Raw genomic sequence first — 15,402 nt, 5'->3', positions numbered from 1 at the left:
GTTCCCTATTGCTTTTCCATTGACTTAACACAAAAGCTGTGATCGAGGACAGTCAAAAGCCCATAACTTTCTTAAAAATTAAGAGAACTGAAAGAAAATTTCAATTATTTAGATTGAAGCATTCTGAAACAAATATGAAACAATCTTACTTAGATGACTTGAAATTAAAGCATATAATTAGTTAGTTACCTAATTGTAGCTAATTACAAAATTCAATTACTAGATCTAAACATCTATCAATTTCTTAAGAATATATTAACATTTTTAAATAGCCTAAGTGTCTAAATAACATTCACACAAGAATTCACAATATAACATAATTTTTAAATCTCATGGTCATGGGTTTATAGGCCAAATGGAAGGAATTGAATGTTTTATACCTGTTTTAAATGGCCAGATTTAAATGGCCATTTAAATCAGCTTGCGAGTGGGTTTTTCTGGAACGCTATCAATTGGAATGTTGCGGTTGCAGTGGATTTAAACCCGTATCGGCAGCAAATACACTGCCGGTTCATTTGGGGGAAAAATCACCGTTTCGCTACTTAAAATGTGAATTAAATGCATCTTAAGAAACATTTTTATACATAAAAATAAACTACTTGCTTTTACCTGTCCCCTACATAAAATCCTTCCCCGTTGTCGGCGTTGACTGCTTCATCGGGCGAATTAAAGAAACTAAATCGGAATTGCAGCGCCGCTGAAGATAAGTATTGTAACATACCTACGTTTAGTCTAGTTGAATTCTAAATTTCTCCCAGTCCTCCGGTTTGTTGCTTCCTCTGGCCAATTTATATGCCCCTTCTTTGGATTTAAAACTATCCCTCATTTCCCTCGTTAGCCAAGATTGAACCGCCGCCACTGTTTTATTTTTACACCAGACAGGGATGAACAATTGTTGTGATTCATCCATGCGATCTTTAAATCTTTGCCATTCCACTGTCAACTCTTCAAGTATCATTTGCCAGTCTATCCTAGCGAATTCCCATCACACCATCAAAGTTACCTTTCTTTCAGTTCAGGACCCTAGACTCTGTGTCACCCTCCATCTTAATACAGAATTCAATACAACATTCCACACAATATTATGGTCACTGTTGCCCAAGGGGCTTTGCACAACAAGATTGTGAACTAATCCTTCCTCATTACACAATACCCAGTCTAGGATGGCCTGCCTTCTAGTTGGTTCCTCTACATATTGACTTAGAAAACCTTCATGTATACACTCCAGTAAATCCAACTCCTCAATGTTGTTACCAATTTGGTTAGCCCAATCTATACATAGATTAAAGTCACCCATGATAACTGCTGTATCTTTGCGACATACATCCCTAATTTCCTTTTTGATGTATCCTCAACCTCCCTACTGTTGTTTGTTGGTCTGTACACAACTCCAACAAGCATTTCCTGCCCTTGGCTTTTTTGCAGTTCTACCCATACCGATTCTACAGCATCCAAGCTAATGTCTCTACTTACCATTGCATTAATCTCCTCCCTCATCCTTCTAAATCCCAATGAATATAAGCCAAGTCGATCCATTATTTCATCGTATGACAGTCCCACAATCTCAGGAATTAACCTGGTGAACCTACACTGCACTCCCTCAATAGCAAGAATGTCCCTCCACAAATTAGGGGACCAAGTTTCTAATCAGATGGAAGCAATTGTTGAACAATCAATAATTTCTGTGTACTGTTGCATAGCTGAATGACTTTAGTCATTGGTTTTCAGGAAGGGTTGTTAATATTTATAGATGGCCCATGGAAATATCTCATTCTTTCAAGAAACAGCCAAGTAATCAGCAATAGTTGTACGGAGCCACCATTATTATATTTTACCCAACCACAGAATTTACCCACTGTACAAGAATGCAAAGCCTTGATTACGATACCTCAAGATGACAGAAGGATTAATCAGACCAGAATCTATCTCAACCAGTCAAACACAGTGAGGCAAGCAGGTAGTTACTATATCAGAATATAAATAGTGAAACACTGAGGATCAACAGTAAAGGCTAAGGTCATCAGGAGCCCGCGGATCCCTGGAGGGAGACCGCTTTTCGGGGCTCCTGCAGCGGCGACATCTCCCGCCCGAGTTGTGGGGTCGAAGAGCTCCTGGAGCGGGGCCTAGCACCACTGCCCCGCGCAGCTTGGAACGGCCGCGGGACTCTGCGAGCGCACACCGGGGTCTTTAACACCAAGGCCCGGTGTGCGACCTCGCACCACCCGGCGTGGCTTTGATGGCCGCGGGACAATCGCCATCGCCGGCCGGGGGCTTTGACTTTGACTCTGACATCGGGGGGGAGAGAGTGCAGTGGAGAGATACGTTTATTTGGCCTTCCATCACAGCTATGTGATGGATGTTTATGTAAAATGTAATTATGTTGTGTCTGGGGTCTATTTGTGTGTAATGTATGGCTGCAGAAACGGCATTTCATTTGGACCTCCAGGGGTCCAAATGACAATTAAATAGACCATTGACTATTGACTATTGAATAGGAGTAGAATCAAGCCATTTGTTCCATCGAGTCTACTCCGCCATTCAATCATGGCTGATCTATATCTCCCTCCTAACCCCATTCTCCTACCCCAAACCTCTGACACCTGTACTAATCAGGAATCTATCTGTCACTGCTCTAAAAGTATCCATTGACTTGGCCTCTACAGCCTTATGCGGCAAAGAATTCCAGATTCACCGCTCTCTGACTAAAGAAATTTCTCCTCATTTACTTCCTAAAGAGAACATCCTTTAATTCTGAGTCCAGTCCTAGACTCTCCCACTAGTGGAAACATCCTCTCCACATCCTCTCTATCCAAGCCTTTCACTATTCTGTATGTTTCAATGAGGTCCCCCTCTCATTTTTCTAAATTCCAGTGATTTTCACAATTCCTGTGCCGACAAACGCTCATCATAGGCTAACCTAAGAAAATACAGTCATGCCAGCTGTTTTTGTCCAATCACAGACTAAGCACCCACATACCCTACCTCTACAATAATAATTAAACTGAACATCTCTTGGCCAGATATGATGTGCTGCTTTGGAAATCAAACTAGAACATAATGTCCCAACAGCCTGTTGAAGTGAATCAAAAACATTCAAATTGTGTTATCAAAGCTCAGATTTCTTTTTTTTTTTTTTTTATTGTTCTCTTCATATGAAGCCTCAAAATCCAACTATAAAGGACTATCAACCTCCCTGTACAAAGAACACGTTATCTTGCATAGAATGTTGAACAGTATAGCACAGGAACATGCCCTCCAGCCCACAATGTCTGTGTCAACCATGAGGCCCAATTTAAACTAATCCCATCTGCCTGCACATAGACTATGGTCCTTCATTTCCTTCATGTTCATGATCCTGTTTCTTTAGATGCCTCTTAAATATTGCTATCATATCTGTTTCCACCTTACCTAATAACACATTCCAAGCACCAACCCCTCTGTGTGTAAAATAAAAATGCCTCGTAAATCTATTCCCCTCTCATCTTAAAGCTATGCCCTCTCGTATTTGAAATTTCCATCCTGGAAGAATGAACACGAGCGTTAAAGGCAGTTAAAAAGAAAGAAAGAATAGAATTGTCCCTCAAACCTCAAGGCATATCTGAGGTGACGGCTGTTTTGGAAATTAACTCAGCATTCATTCATAATTAGCAGAAACTGCAAATGAAACCAAAACCCTTCCTCGTGTTTATTATGGGGTAGGGTGGGGAGGGCAATACAGTGTGGATTGGTTGCTACTGGTGCAGGAGATGTACAACCCGAGAATATTCTAACCGGTGGCGAGCAGACCTACCACAGATATTACCTTAATTTTTGATTACCACGTTTCTTGGGACAAAAAAGTTAATTAACTAAAACATACGCAAGTGGACAATAAAAGATAAATCAAGTATCATGCAATGTTGAATTATCAGGTTTAAAACAGGATATATTATGTGCAATTTCTGCAGGAACTTTAGACATTAATAGAAGCTTTGCAGCTCAATGAAGACACCTTGTGGTAGAAGTTGGAACTACATGACCACAGAATTTATGGTATGAGTGCAGGCAGGTGGGACTAAGGGAAAAAAAGTTGTTCGGCACGGACTCGTAGGGCTGAGATGGCCTGTTTCCGTGCTGTAATTGTTATATGGTTATATGGTTATAAGTGCAGAGATTCAGTTAATGGAAGAGATGCTTGTGCGAAATCTGATACCAATGTACCGATCTCCCTCCCCAATAATTTTTCTTGTGCCTCATGTATTCTTCCGGCCTCTGCTTCAACTATGCAAATTCATGCACCAATATATTTGCATGTTTTTATTTGTCCAAATGATTTCCTCACTTTAAAATAAATGGCCATGTACCTTTAAACTCCAGATTTACCAAGCAAAAAGCCTTCATAATCTTGTAAGCCTGCATTGATTTACTCTTCACATGCAAGTGTTCCAGTGAAACCAGTTTTTAAAAGTCCTCATGATGACTTTCCCGACCAGTATCAGCAAAATTACTACTTTGTATGGTTTTCATAAGTTTACTATTCTTGCTAATGCAAAACCCAAATCTGCCACGAATATTCCAAATACGACTAAGTTAATTTATTTTATCAACATGCTTTCTTTTATAAAACAAGGAATAGCACTGGCTTAAAAAAAAACCTGGACCTGCACATTTGGGGAAATTATGTGTTCAGCTCTCCAAAGTCCCACCTGCATCTTCCATTCAGTCCCTGACTGATCCACCTTCAGCTGCTTCATCAATAACTATCTGTCCATCAGTTTGTTAATGCTTGCACAATGTTCAATTCTGCTGGAAATCCCCAGCAATAGAAGCAGACCATGTAATAAGACCATGTAATCAGGCATGGAATGATTAGTGCCATGTCACAATTGAACCACACAAGGGCCAGGCAGAGGTGATTTCCAATAGTGTGCAGTAGATAACCAGTGTATGGGTGACTGCTGGTTGGCATGGACTCAGTGGGTCAAAGGGCCTGTTTCCATGGCACAAGGTGCAAGTCAGGAGCATGAAGAATGTTTAAATGAGAAGGTATCACTGCATCCTTGAGAACAAGATTGACAGGTATTTGAAGGAGATTATTTTAGAGATATAGCATGGAAACAGACCCTTCAGCCCAATGACCACACTGACCACTGATCACCCATACACTAGCTACATGTTGTCTCACATCCTTCACACTAGGGGCAATTTACAGAACCAATTAACTTTCAAACCTTCTCATTTTAGGAATGTGGGAGGAAACCAGAGCACCCGGAGAGGTATACACACATATGGTTCCATCTGGTACTATAGGGGAGAGCGTTCTTCCAATTTCATTGGGGTTCACTTTTGTGAAACATTACCAAGCATGAAAACTTTTCCTTACCGGACAGCAATCCTCTGCACTTCTGTCCAAACACATTTCCTGTAGTAGAAAAGCGTGTTTTTCATGAATGTTGTCTCCGTTATGTAAAAAAAAGACTTGAGCAGATGCACCACATAAACCTCCATTAACCAAAATAGGAACCGGGACAGAATATCTTCACGTAACTGGTGTTCCGATGCTGGGACAAAGTGCTGGGCTGGAAAATAAAAAACATTTCTTTATATCTAGTTCCCAGATATTTATAATTAGGAAAAGAGATTAGAAAAAACTTTTAGCGGCGTTTGACTAGGGAAAGACTATTTCATTTGCTTGGGTGTCAGTGCAATTGGTGAGTTAAATTAACCATCACCAATAGAATATGAAGAAAGGATTGAAAAAAACGGTGACATTTTCATAAATGCTTGGTTTTCCTTTCCATGTATAGTAATGAACAAGATTTATGTGTCTTTTTTAAGTTTAAAGCTTTCAATTTGGAGCTTTTTGAAAGATATTTTGTTCAAACAGAAATACTAACCTCAAATTAACTGATGACTTGACACACACTATTGAAAATAACTAGATTATACATATACCTGTATAAATATATCACCATTCCCATTGACTCTGGTGAACATAGAAACATGGAAAAATAGGTGCAGGAGTAGGCCATGCAGCCATTCGGCCATTTGAGCCAGCACATCCATTCAATATAAAGCTGATCATCTAAAATCAGTACCCCATTCCTGCCTTTTCACCATATCCCTTGATTCCTTTAGCCCTAAGAGCTAAATCTAACTCTCTCGTGAAAACATCCAGTGAATTCGCCTTCACTGCCTTCTGTGGCAGAGAATTCCGCAGATTCACAACTCTCTGGGTAAAGATGTTTTTTCCTCATCTCAGTCCGTGACCCCTGTTTTTTTACTCCCCCAACATGGGGAACATTTTTCCTGCAACTAGCCTGTCCAATCCCTTAAGAATGTTATATGTTTCTATAAGAACCCCTCTCATCCTCTCATCATAATAAGATAACTTTATTGAAATATAAAGTCAATAGAATACTATCGGCTAGAGTAATAAGATTATTCCAAATTACAAAACAAGCAAATTAAATATCTTTAAGAATCAGAAAGCAGAATGCAAAAATGCTAACAGATAAATTCTCTATGTGTAAACACATTGCCCTTTACAATGTATCAGGCTGGCTGTGGCAATATTTAAACACTGAAGTAGAGTAAGTGACATTTTTAATTTGAAATAATCAGATTATGTGGAACTCCTTAAAATTATTTCAACCATTGTAACCATTGTAATCCAAAAGGATATTTTCCTTCTACCTAATTGAATTTCCATTGAATTCTAAATATATTTTTAAATTCCACAAGCTACCAGGTTTTAATGCTATTATTAATAAACTCCAATTAAGAAGCATGTTTTTTCTCAGACAAGTTATTGTTCTTCATATTTCTTACAACATTTGCTCTAGTTTACATTTGTTATCATATTCTTTCTGTTCATTGAGATAAATATCACACTGTACTCTAATTACCATCGAAGAAATACACATTTACAGAAACTATTGCAGAATAAATAATAGTAAATCATATTTCTTTATATAATTATTATCTGATTGCTATTGAACTACATACCTCCTCCATGGCTTTGACAGAGATAGGGGAAACGCCACACGTTTCCTAATCCCACACAAAAACCAACACAAGTCAGCAAGTACTGAGCTTTGTTGTCCCATTTGGGTCGATCATCCACCTCTTCAATTTCTCTCCTCTCATGCTCTTCATAGGAAGGAATTCTATCATCCAAGCCGGGATTCGGCAGAACGAGTTTTGGGAATTTGAACCTTGGCATTATGGTTTTGAGACAAGCTGTCTCTCACTGGCAGCAGGAAAGCAGAAGGGGTCTGAACAAATTGGAAGGTGCTCTTGCGAACTATGTGCTTTTATACTGAACCTTTAGCACCATCATCTGTAGGTCTATTTGCTGCAAATTGATGTGTTAGTAGAATCTTCAACCATGCCAGTATAATCTGATAATTATTAATGCATTTTATCACCTGGAAGATTACAGTTTTGAGATACAATTGCAGGTTTTGTATCAGAAGACTTCTCAATTTAAATTTATTTGATTCTGTTGGAAATCATCTTGATTGCCTCCTTGATTTAATTTTTATCACACACTTCTTTTACAGCAAGCAGTATAATAATCAGCACATTCTTATTTAAGTTGTATCAGCAGATCAGACATTTCACAAAACACAATAAGTAAATAGGAAGTAGGAATCATTGTAAAGAACTGATTATTTTAGTAAGCTTATACCTCAGTGGGTTTTTGAACAGTAGAACGTCGTAGCTTAATAGAGAGAGAGAGTAGATTATGTTATTTGATGAGTATTCCAGAGGTCTGGACTAATAATTTGGAGATATGACTTCAAATTCGATTGCAGGAGCTGTGAAAGTTATACTTGTTCACCTAAACATGTTAAAATAGAAAGCAAGTCACTTCAACATTGACCACAACACCAACAAGTTGTCATAGTAACACATTCTAGTTTATTGATATGTTTTTAAGGAATCAAATCTGCCTGTCTCACATGTCTGATCCAAATGTACCTTCAGACCCACAGCCAGATGGATGGAAACATGGACATGCACCATGTAACAGGCCCTTCGGCCCAACTTGTCCATGCCAATCAAGTCCTACTTGCCTCGGCTTGGCCAATATCCTTCTAAACCTTTCCTATCCATGTGCCAGTGTAAATACCTTTTATATGTTGTTATTATAAATAAATAACGGAAAATAAATGGTCTTTCACCTTTGTTGAGTTGAAGCCACGCACAGTCATTCACTCTCATTTTCCACATCATTTCACTGCATGAGAATTTATCAAACTTCCCCAAGGAAATGAACTTCTTTACGTTCTTCAGGAATCGGAATTTATTGTGATTTGAACCCCAGAGCTCATCTGATACAACCCTGAGCAAACACTCCCTCACAAATCGATAGACCTGAAGTGGACTGCTGTACTGCTTAAGCAAACACAGCATGTCCGAGTTACTTGATCCTTCACTACTGTTGAAGTCTACAGACGTTCTGGTCTCTTCATTTGCTTTCTCTTCACCTGCTGGACCTTCAGGAAGACGACTCTGCTCAGGACAGGCACCAGGGCATTCCAACGCTCTCCCAGAATGCGCATGCTCTTCTAAACGTGTTCCTATTGTCAAATCGTGGCCATGAAGGTCAGTGCTCACTGATAAATTATCCCTTAAGCTGTTGTTTAATATCGGTTGCTGTTTTTCAATTGGGTGGCCACAGGCCCCATCAGGGGTACGAAGTTCCAACCCTGCAACACAGCTGCTGAAAGCCCTAAAAGCCATCTTTGTAACAGAAATTGGTGCATTAGTTAGTTCAACACTTGAAGCACCATTGACCTTTCTTCCTTTCTGAATGTTTACATAACAATTTCTGATCAATATTTGCAGATATGGACAGCGTTTATGATTCCTCAACAATCGAAGGAAAATATTTCTCATTTGCCAGTAGCGCTTTGGAAACTTTTTCCTTCTCCAGTGATTACTAAGCTGCTTAGTTCCTAAAACATTTCTATTCAAGAATATGGCTTCAACAAGCCTCTGACCACCTGTGCTGAAGTCTTGCAATTGATTCAATATAAATGTCTTTGGTAAACATTCTGCTTTATTATTGCAATACATTATACTCCCTCTTTCTATATACATTTCACTCCATGGTCTTTTCTTGATTGCCGGAGCATGTTTAAATGAATGTAGTGATGACATGGGCTTTACGAAACCACCAAACTCTGTGTGGCACTGTCCAGTTTTCCTGGCATTTTTCCAATAAGTGTTCTCTCTGCTGTTGTTGTTTGTGCTCAGAGTTCTGCTTGTTTCTCTGCCATTTTGCTTAGACTTTTTTCTTCTTACGCAATCTATTTCCTTACATTCAGCCCATTCTCCAATTTCAACTGTGACATGATCACAACTCTTTCCGCATTTGTGATACGTCGATGTATTTGTATCCTGCAGCCCTGCGAATGCTGAATCTAGAGTCGACAGAATTCCTGCACCACACATGAAATATTGATTTGTTTCGCTTTCAGTCAGCTCCTGCCTCTTGGCATCATTCCCTAGATCCTGCCTTTTCCAGGCTGCACTGATATTTCCCTCCACTCTGCTCTTCAGTGAAGTGAATTTGTGATCCTTTGCTGTACATTCATTATTACTATAATCTCCATTCCATTCAATGACTCCTTCGAATGACTGATCAATTATACCACCAGATTGCCCACTTGCTTGTGGAGACTCGCGTGGTTTACCTTCCACAAGCAATCCTTCATGTTCTGTTACTTTATTTTCCACCAGCTGTCTTACTTTTAATCTCTTTGCAGAAGCCTCCACTCTGTCATCATCCAAAAATCGTTTTCGCGACCGACCATCTTTCATGCCTACATCCTTTAATGTCCATCTTCCAATATCAACTTCAAGTCTGGCCCTTTTTACAGACTTGCATCGAGGAACATGAGGTGCTTTTCTAACTTTATGCTTAGTGGGCTCTGCACCGAGTGGTCCTTTTGCTAATAGATTTCCAGCTCTTGATAATCTTTCCTTCCATTTCCTCCTCTTTGAAAGAAATTCCTTGTAAAAGCCGAGTTTCATTTGAGCATTCCTTAGTGCGAGGCAGGGCCGATATTGAACTGGCCTCTGCCTAAGCCAGGTAGACTGGAGTTGACTACCACCTGGAAAGAGAGTATAAATGGGCACTCCACATAGCTGAAAGCAGCAGCTTGGTGGGACTAGCCTAAAGAGGGAGCAGTGCTCCAGCAGATACATCATGACATCATCCCCAATCCTGCTCACCAGTGTTTTCCACAGCACACTGGTCTTGATAATAGACGTGGTGGTGTTTATTTGGTAACTACGTACATTCGGAGTAGATCTCACAGGGATGAAACTTGCTTCAGTTGCATTGCTGTAGCCAAAACTTAGCACATTTCTTTTCCTTTTTTCACAAATCCGTTGGATAACTCTCATTACCACATCACTTTGTGCAGATAACTGAAAAGAAATGAGAGAAATCTTGTTTACTCTGTGGTCAAGAATGTTTTATTTTCATATATAGTCTAGTATATATTCTTTCTTGCTTTCCTTTTAAAATCTTTTTATCGGATTTTTTTCCAAAAAACAGAGACAAAACATAAAAATCAGAGCAAAAAAGAATAATGATAAACATAACAATGATATTGATACATAGGGGTCAGGATTACATTAATAACAGGTATAACCTAAGTATGTTACAATACTTACCTTCAGCGGCGCTGCAGTTCTGCCACTGGCCGTGTGCACGATTTTGTAGCCTTTGAGGGGGAGGCGGGGTTAAAACGCGTTTTTTTTCCTACCTTGTCCTGGACTATATTTTGTTGGGAGTACAAGCTTTTGCTGAAGAATTGTTCTGACGGCCGTTATGTGTTTTTTTTTGTTTTTTTATAAATGCCCGACAAGTTCAGCGCTGGAATAATTTTAAAATCGGCTTCTAAAGCCGTCAACGCCGACAACGGGGACGGATTTCACGTACGGGACAGGTAAACGAAAGCCGTTTATTTTATGTATAAAAGTGCTCCTTAAGATGCCTTTAATTCACATTTTATGTTGCGAAACGGTGATTTTTTTCCTCATATGAACCGGCAGTATTTTTCCTGCTGACATGGGGTTTAAATTCACCGCAACCGCAACGTTCCAAATGATCGCGTTCCAGAAAAACCAACTCTTAAGATGATTTAAATGACCATTAATTTGCAGGTATTAAACATTAAATTCCTTCCATTTGGTCTATAAATCCATGACAATGAGATTTAAAAATTATGTTATATTGTGAATTCTTGTGTGAATGTTATTTGGACACTTAGGCTATTTAAAAATGTTAATCTATTCTTAAGAAATTGATAGAAGTTTAGATCAAGTAATTGAATTATGTAATTAGCTACAATTAGGTAACTAACTAATGATATGCTTTAATTGCAAGTAATCTAAGTAAGATTGGTTCATATTTGTTTCAGAATGCTTCAATCTATAATAACTGAAAATTTCGTTCAGTTCTCTTAATTTTTAAGAAACTTATGGGCTTTTGACTGTCCTCGATCACATCTTTTGAGTTAAGTCAATGGAAAAGCAATGGGGAACAAGATGCTAATTTCCGAGTATGAAAATGGCCATAACGTTTTTAATACTGAAGATATGAAAGTGAATTAGGTGTCAAATTAAACTTATTTTTACGCTTTATCTGATGGGATAAATTACAGACTTGATTTTAAAAATCTCAATTTTGTAACATTGCTATATATCCTAATATGAGATCAGTGTCAAAATACACATTGAATAAAGACCTCTATGTAAATATAGTTAAACGTTAAAAGAAAACTTATAAATGTGGAAAAAAAACACCAAGATAAAAAGACAAATGGAAAAGGAAAAAAGGAAAAAGCAAGCCCCCCCTAAACTAAAGAAAAAAAAGAAAAAGAAAATAAAATAAATAAAAACAAAATAAACAAAACAAAGCAAAGCAAAACAGAATCTGTACTGAGAATTTAAACAATTTAAGTCTGTTTGTCGTCATGTCGGTTCCACCATATAAAGGTAAAATAGTTTTTATATAACGATTAAAAAGGGAGCAATTTATGTTGCATGAAAATGTTGAATACATTTTCCCCAAGTCTTATCAAATTTAATCAAGGGTTCAACAATGTCACTCCTGATTTTTTTCTAAAATTAAACATTATATCGTTGTAGAATACCACTGGAGTGTGGTCGGAGGGTTAGAGTCATTCCATTTAAATAAAATAGATCTTCTGGCGATTAATATGGTAAAAGCAATCAGCCGATGGGCGGAGCGGGACAGATGAATAGAATCTAACATTGGTAGCCCAAAAATTGCAGTAATAGGATGAGGTTGTAAATCAATACCTAAAACTACAGAAATAGTATCAAAAATGTATTTCCAATATTTTTCCAAAAGTGGGCAGGACCAAAACATATGGGTCAGTGAGGCCACTTCAGAATTACATCTGTCACAGGTAGGATTTATATGACCATAAAAACGAGCTAACTTATCTTTTGACATATGAACTCTGTGAACCACCTTGAATTGTATCAGAGCGTGTCTTGCACACATTGAAGAGGTATTGACTAATTGAAGAATCCTCTCCCATTTCTCTATAGATAAAGAAATTTGGAGTTCTCTTTCCCAGTCATTCTTAATTTTATCAAATATATCTATTTGTAATTTCAAAATCAACTCATAAATAGTCGTTATTAATCCTTTCTGATAAGGGTTCAAAATTTCTGTTTGATGTGGTAGCGGAAAAAGGGGTAGAGTAGCCTTCAAAAAATGTCTAATTTGTAAATATCTAAAAAAATGTGAGTTAGGTAAATTATATTTATTGGAGAGTTGTTCAAAAGACATAAAACAACCCTCCAAAATCAAATGCCGAAAAGCTGCTAATCCCTTCCTCTTCCATAACAAAAAAACTTGATCAGTACTAGAAGGTTGGAAGAGAAAATTGGATATGATAGGACTTGATAAGATACAATCATTTAGTCCAAAAAACTTACGAAATTGAAATCATATTCGGTAAGTATGTCTTATTATTGGGTTAGTCATATATTTATTCAATCTCGTAATTGTAAAAGGTAACAAGGCCCCTAGAATAGAAACCCAACGATAGCCCTTGTAAGGAATCGCACTCAAGGTGTATGCATCCTGGCCATTGGGTATCTTCTAAATCTTTTGTCCAAAATGTTAAATAACGAACATTGACTGCCCAATAGTAGAATCTAAGGTTCGGCAATGCCAAACCACCATTTTTTTTTTTTCCAGTAAGTGTTTTTTACTTAGTCTGGAATTTTTATTCGGCGCACCTGTCCGTTTGCAGACCGACAACAGAAGACAGTTTAACTGCCACGCTTTCAAGCTCTTTGCCAACCGATGGGATTTCCACCACGTCACGAGCAGCCCTGAATACCCACAAAGTAACGGGCTCGCTGAACGAGCTGTCAGAAGTGCTAAACATCTAATGGAACGCGCACACCTTGCCAATTCAGACGTGTATCTCGACCTTTTAAACCTCAGGAACATTGCTAGAGGCGGAACCCTGGGCTCGCTGGCGCAGCGACAGGTAGGCAGCGCAACTCTCGTAGGCAGCGGCCTCTGCAGCCCGTCTGCGTTTTTATTATTTTTTTGTCTATGTTTTTATGTAGTTTTTGTTATTTTTTGTTGGGGTATGTGTGTGGGGGGGGGGGGGGGGGGGGGGGGGGGGGGGGGGGGGGTGGGTGAGGTAGGAGGGAGTGGGGTAACTTTTAATCTCTCCCTGCACGGGAGACCCGACCTTTTCTTTGTCGGGTCTCCGTTGTCGTTGGGGCTGCAACGAGGAGCGGCCTCCAACAGGAAGACCGGTGGCTCTGATGCCGATGACTCACTTCACCGTCGCGGAGCTGGCCGAGTCCAGAGCGGGTGGAGCGCTGCTGCGGCCCGACCTCCGGAGATTCGGAGGCTGCAACTGCGGGTCTGCCGGACGGCGGCACCGGGAGCCCGCGGGTCCCTGGAGGGAGACCGCTTTTCAGGGCTCCCGCAACGGCGACTTCTCCCGCCCGAGTTGCGGGGTCGAAGAGCTCCTGGAGCGGGGCCTTACATCACCGCCCCGCGCGGCTTGGAATGACCGCGGGACTCTGCGAGCGCACGCCGGGGGCTCTAACACCAAGACCCGGTGTGCGACCTTGCATCACCCGGCGTGGCTTTAATGGCCGCGGGACAATCGCCATCGCCAGCCGGGGGCTTTGACTTTGACTCTGACATCGGGGGGGTGCAGTGGAGAGATAAGTTTTTTTGGCCTTCCATCACAGCAATGTGATGGATGTTTATGTAAATTATGTTGCGTCTTGGGTCTATTTGTTTGTAATGTATGGCTGCAGAAACGTCATTTCGTTTGGACCTGAAGGGGTCCAAATGATAAATAAATTGTATCTTGTATCTTGATGTCCAGAACAACGAGACCTCTAATCCTCTAATTCACAGGTGCTGGCCAGCTACGATCCAAAAGAGTATCCAGGAGAAGCACGACATACAGAAACGGTCGCATGACAAGGCCAGCAAACCACTCAAACCTCTACTACCAGGCCAAGTCGTTCATTTACAAACTTCCATGGGACATTCCCGTTTGGGTAGTGTTGTTGGCCTGGCTGAAGAACCACGATCTTACCTTGTGGACTATGACGGCACCCTATACCATCGGAGCTGCCAACATTTGCTGCTGTGAAGGAGCCACGTCCACCACCAGCTGGTCCTTGCGCTCCACCACTACAGTTCCAGCCGTCTGCAGCCGCGCACACCACCAGTTCCAGCATGTCCCGTACCCCACCACGACCGGCGGCTATGACCAACCACAATAATACTTCTCCTGCACGCTCCCCCTGTCGGTCACCACGGGTGTCCCCTGCTGCTTTCTCTCTTCCGGATTCACCACCTCCCTTTAATCTTTCTGGCGAAGGGGGAGAGGGCTTGGTCCGTACGCGTTCAGGCCGTATTAGTAGACCGCCTGATAGATATGGCAACTATGTTTAAATTCTTACGACGTGTGTGCTTACCATACTCACTCTTTACAGGGAAGGATGTAGATTGGTTTATGCATGAGAACCAATCATAATAGAATAGCATCACTAACCCCACCCTACTGTACAATTTATACTAACACCCACTTCCTACACTGGTGGCGGCGGCGCGGGAACATAGCGACGCCCCGTGTCTCCCAAGAATCTGTGAACTAGCAACTCCCCTACCCGTTTCAAGTCTGCTCACATGGAGCAGTCTTGCGTTCCTTTCGTACAACCGACAGGAACTTCTGGACTTCGGTTCCTGCGGCTGCAACAACTTTTTGGTCGATCTCCGTCTCGCTCCTGAACTAGTCAGAACAGCGGAGCGGCAGAAGGCCCGCGGAGCAGCGGAACGCCAGTGGAGCGGCAGAACACCAGCGCGCACCAAGTCAG

At 40.5% G+C, this 15,402-nt stretch overlaps 1 protein-coding gene across 1 annotated transcript in view; it reads right to left on the bottom strand.

Moving 5' to 3' along the window:
- tert (telomerase reverse transcriptase) overlaps positions 1–15,402 on the bottom strand; it is a 62,261-nt gene that overhangs the window by 36,300 nt on the left and 10,559 nt on the right. The window contains exons 2-3 of the mRNA XM_055657997.1: positions 8,169–10,425; positions 5,363–5,558 (exon numbers count right to left, since the gene is read on the bottom strand). Of these exons, the coding sequence (XP_055513972.1) occupies positions 5,363–5,558; positions 8,169–10,425 (2,453 nt within the window). The remainder of the gene's footprint in view (positions 1–5,362; positions 5,559–8,168; positions 10,426–15,402) is intronic.

The sequence above is a fragment of the Leucoraja erinacea genome, chromosome 2 (assembly GCF_028641065.1).
Source record: "Leucoraja erinacea ecotype New England chromosome 2, Leri_hhj_1, whole genome shotgun sequence".
Lineage (NCBI taxonomy): Eukaryota > Metazoa > Chordata > Chondrichthyes > Rajiformes > Rajidae > Leucoraja > Leucoraja erinaceus.
The sequence above is the reverse complement of the archived record's forward strand: the minus strand, read 5'-3'. Positions and strand labels throughout refer to the sequence as shown.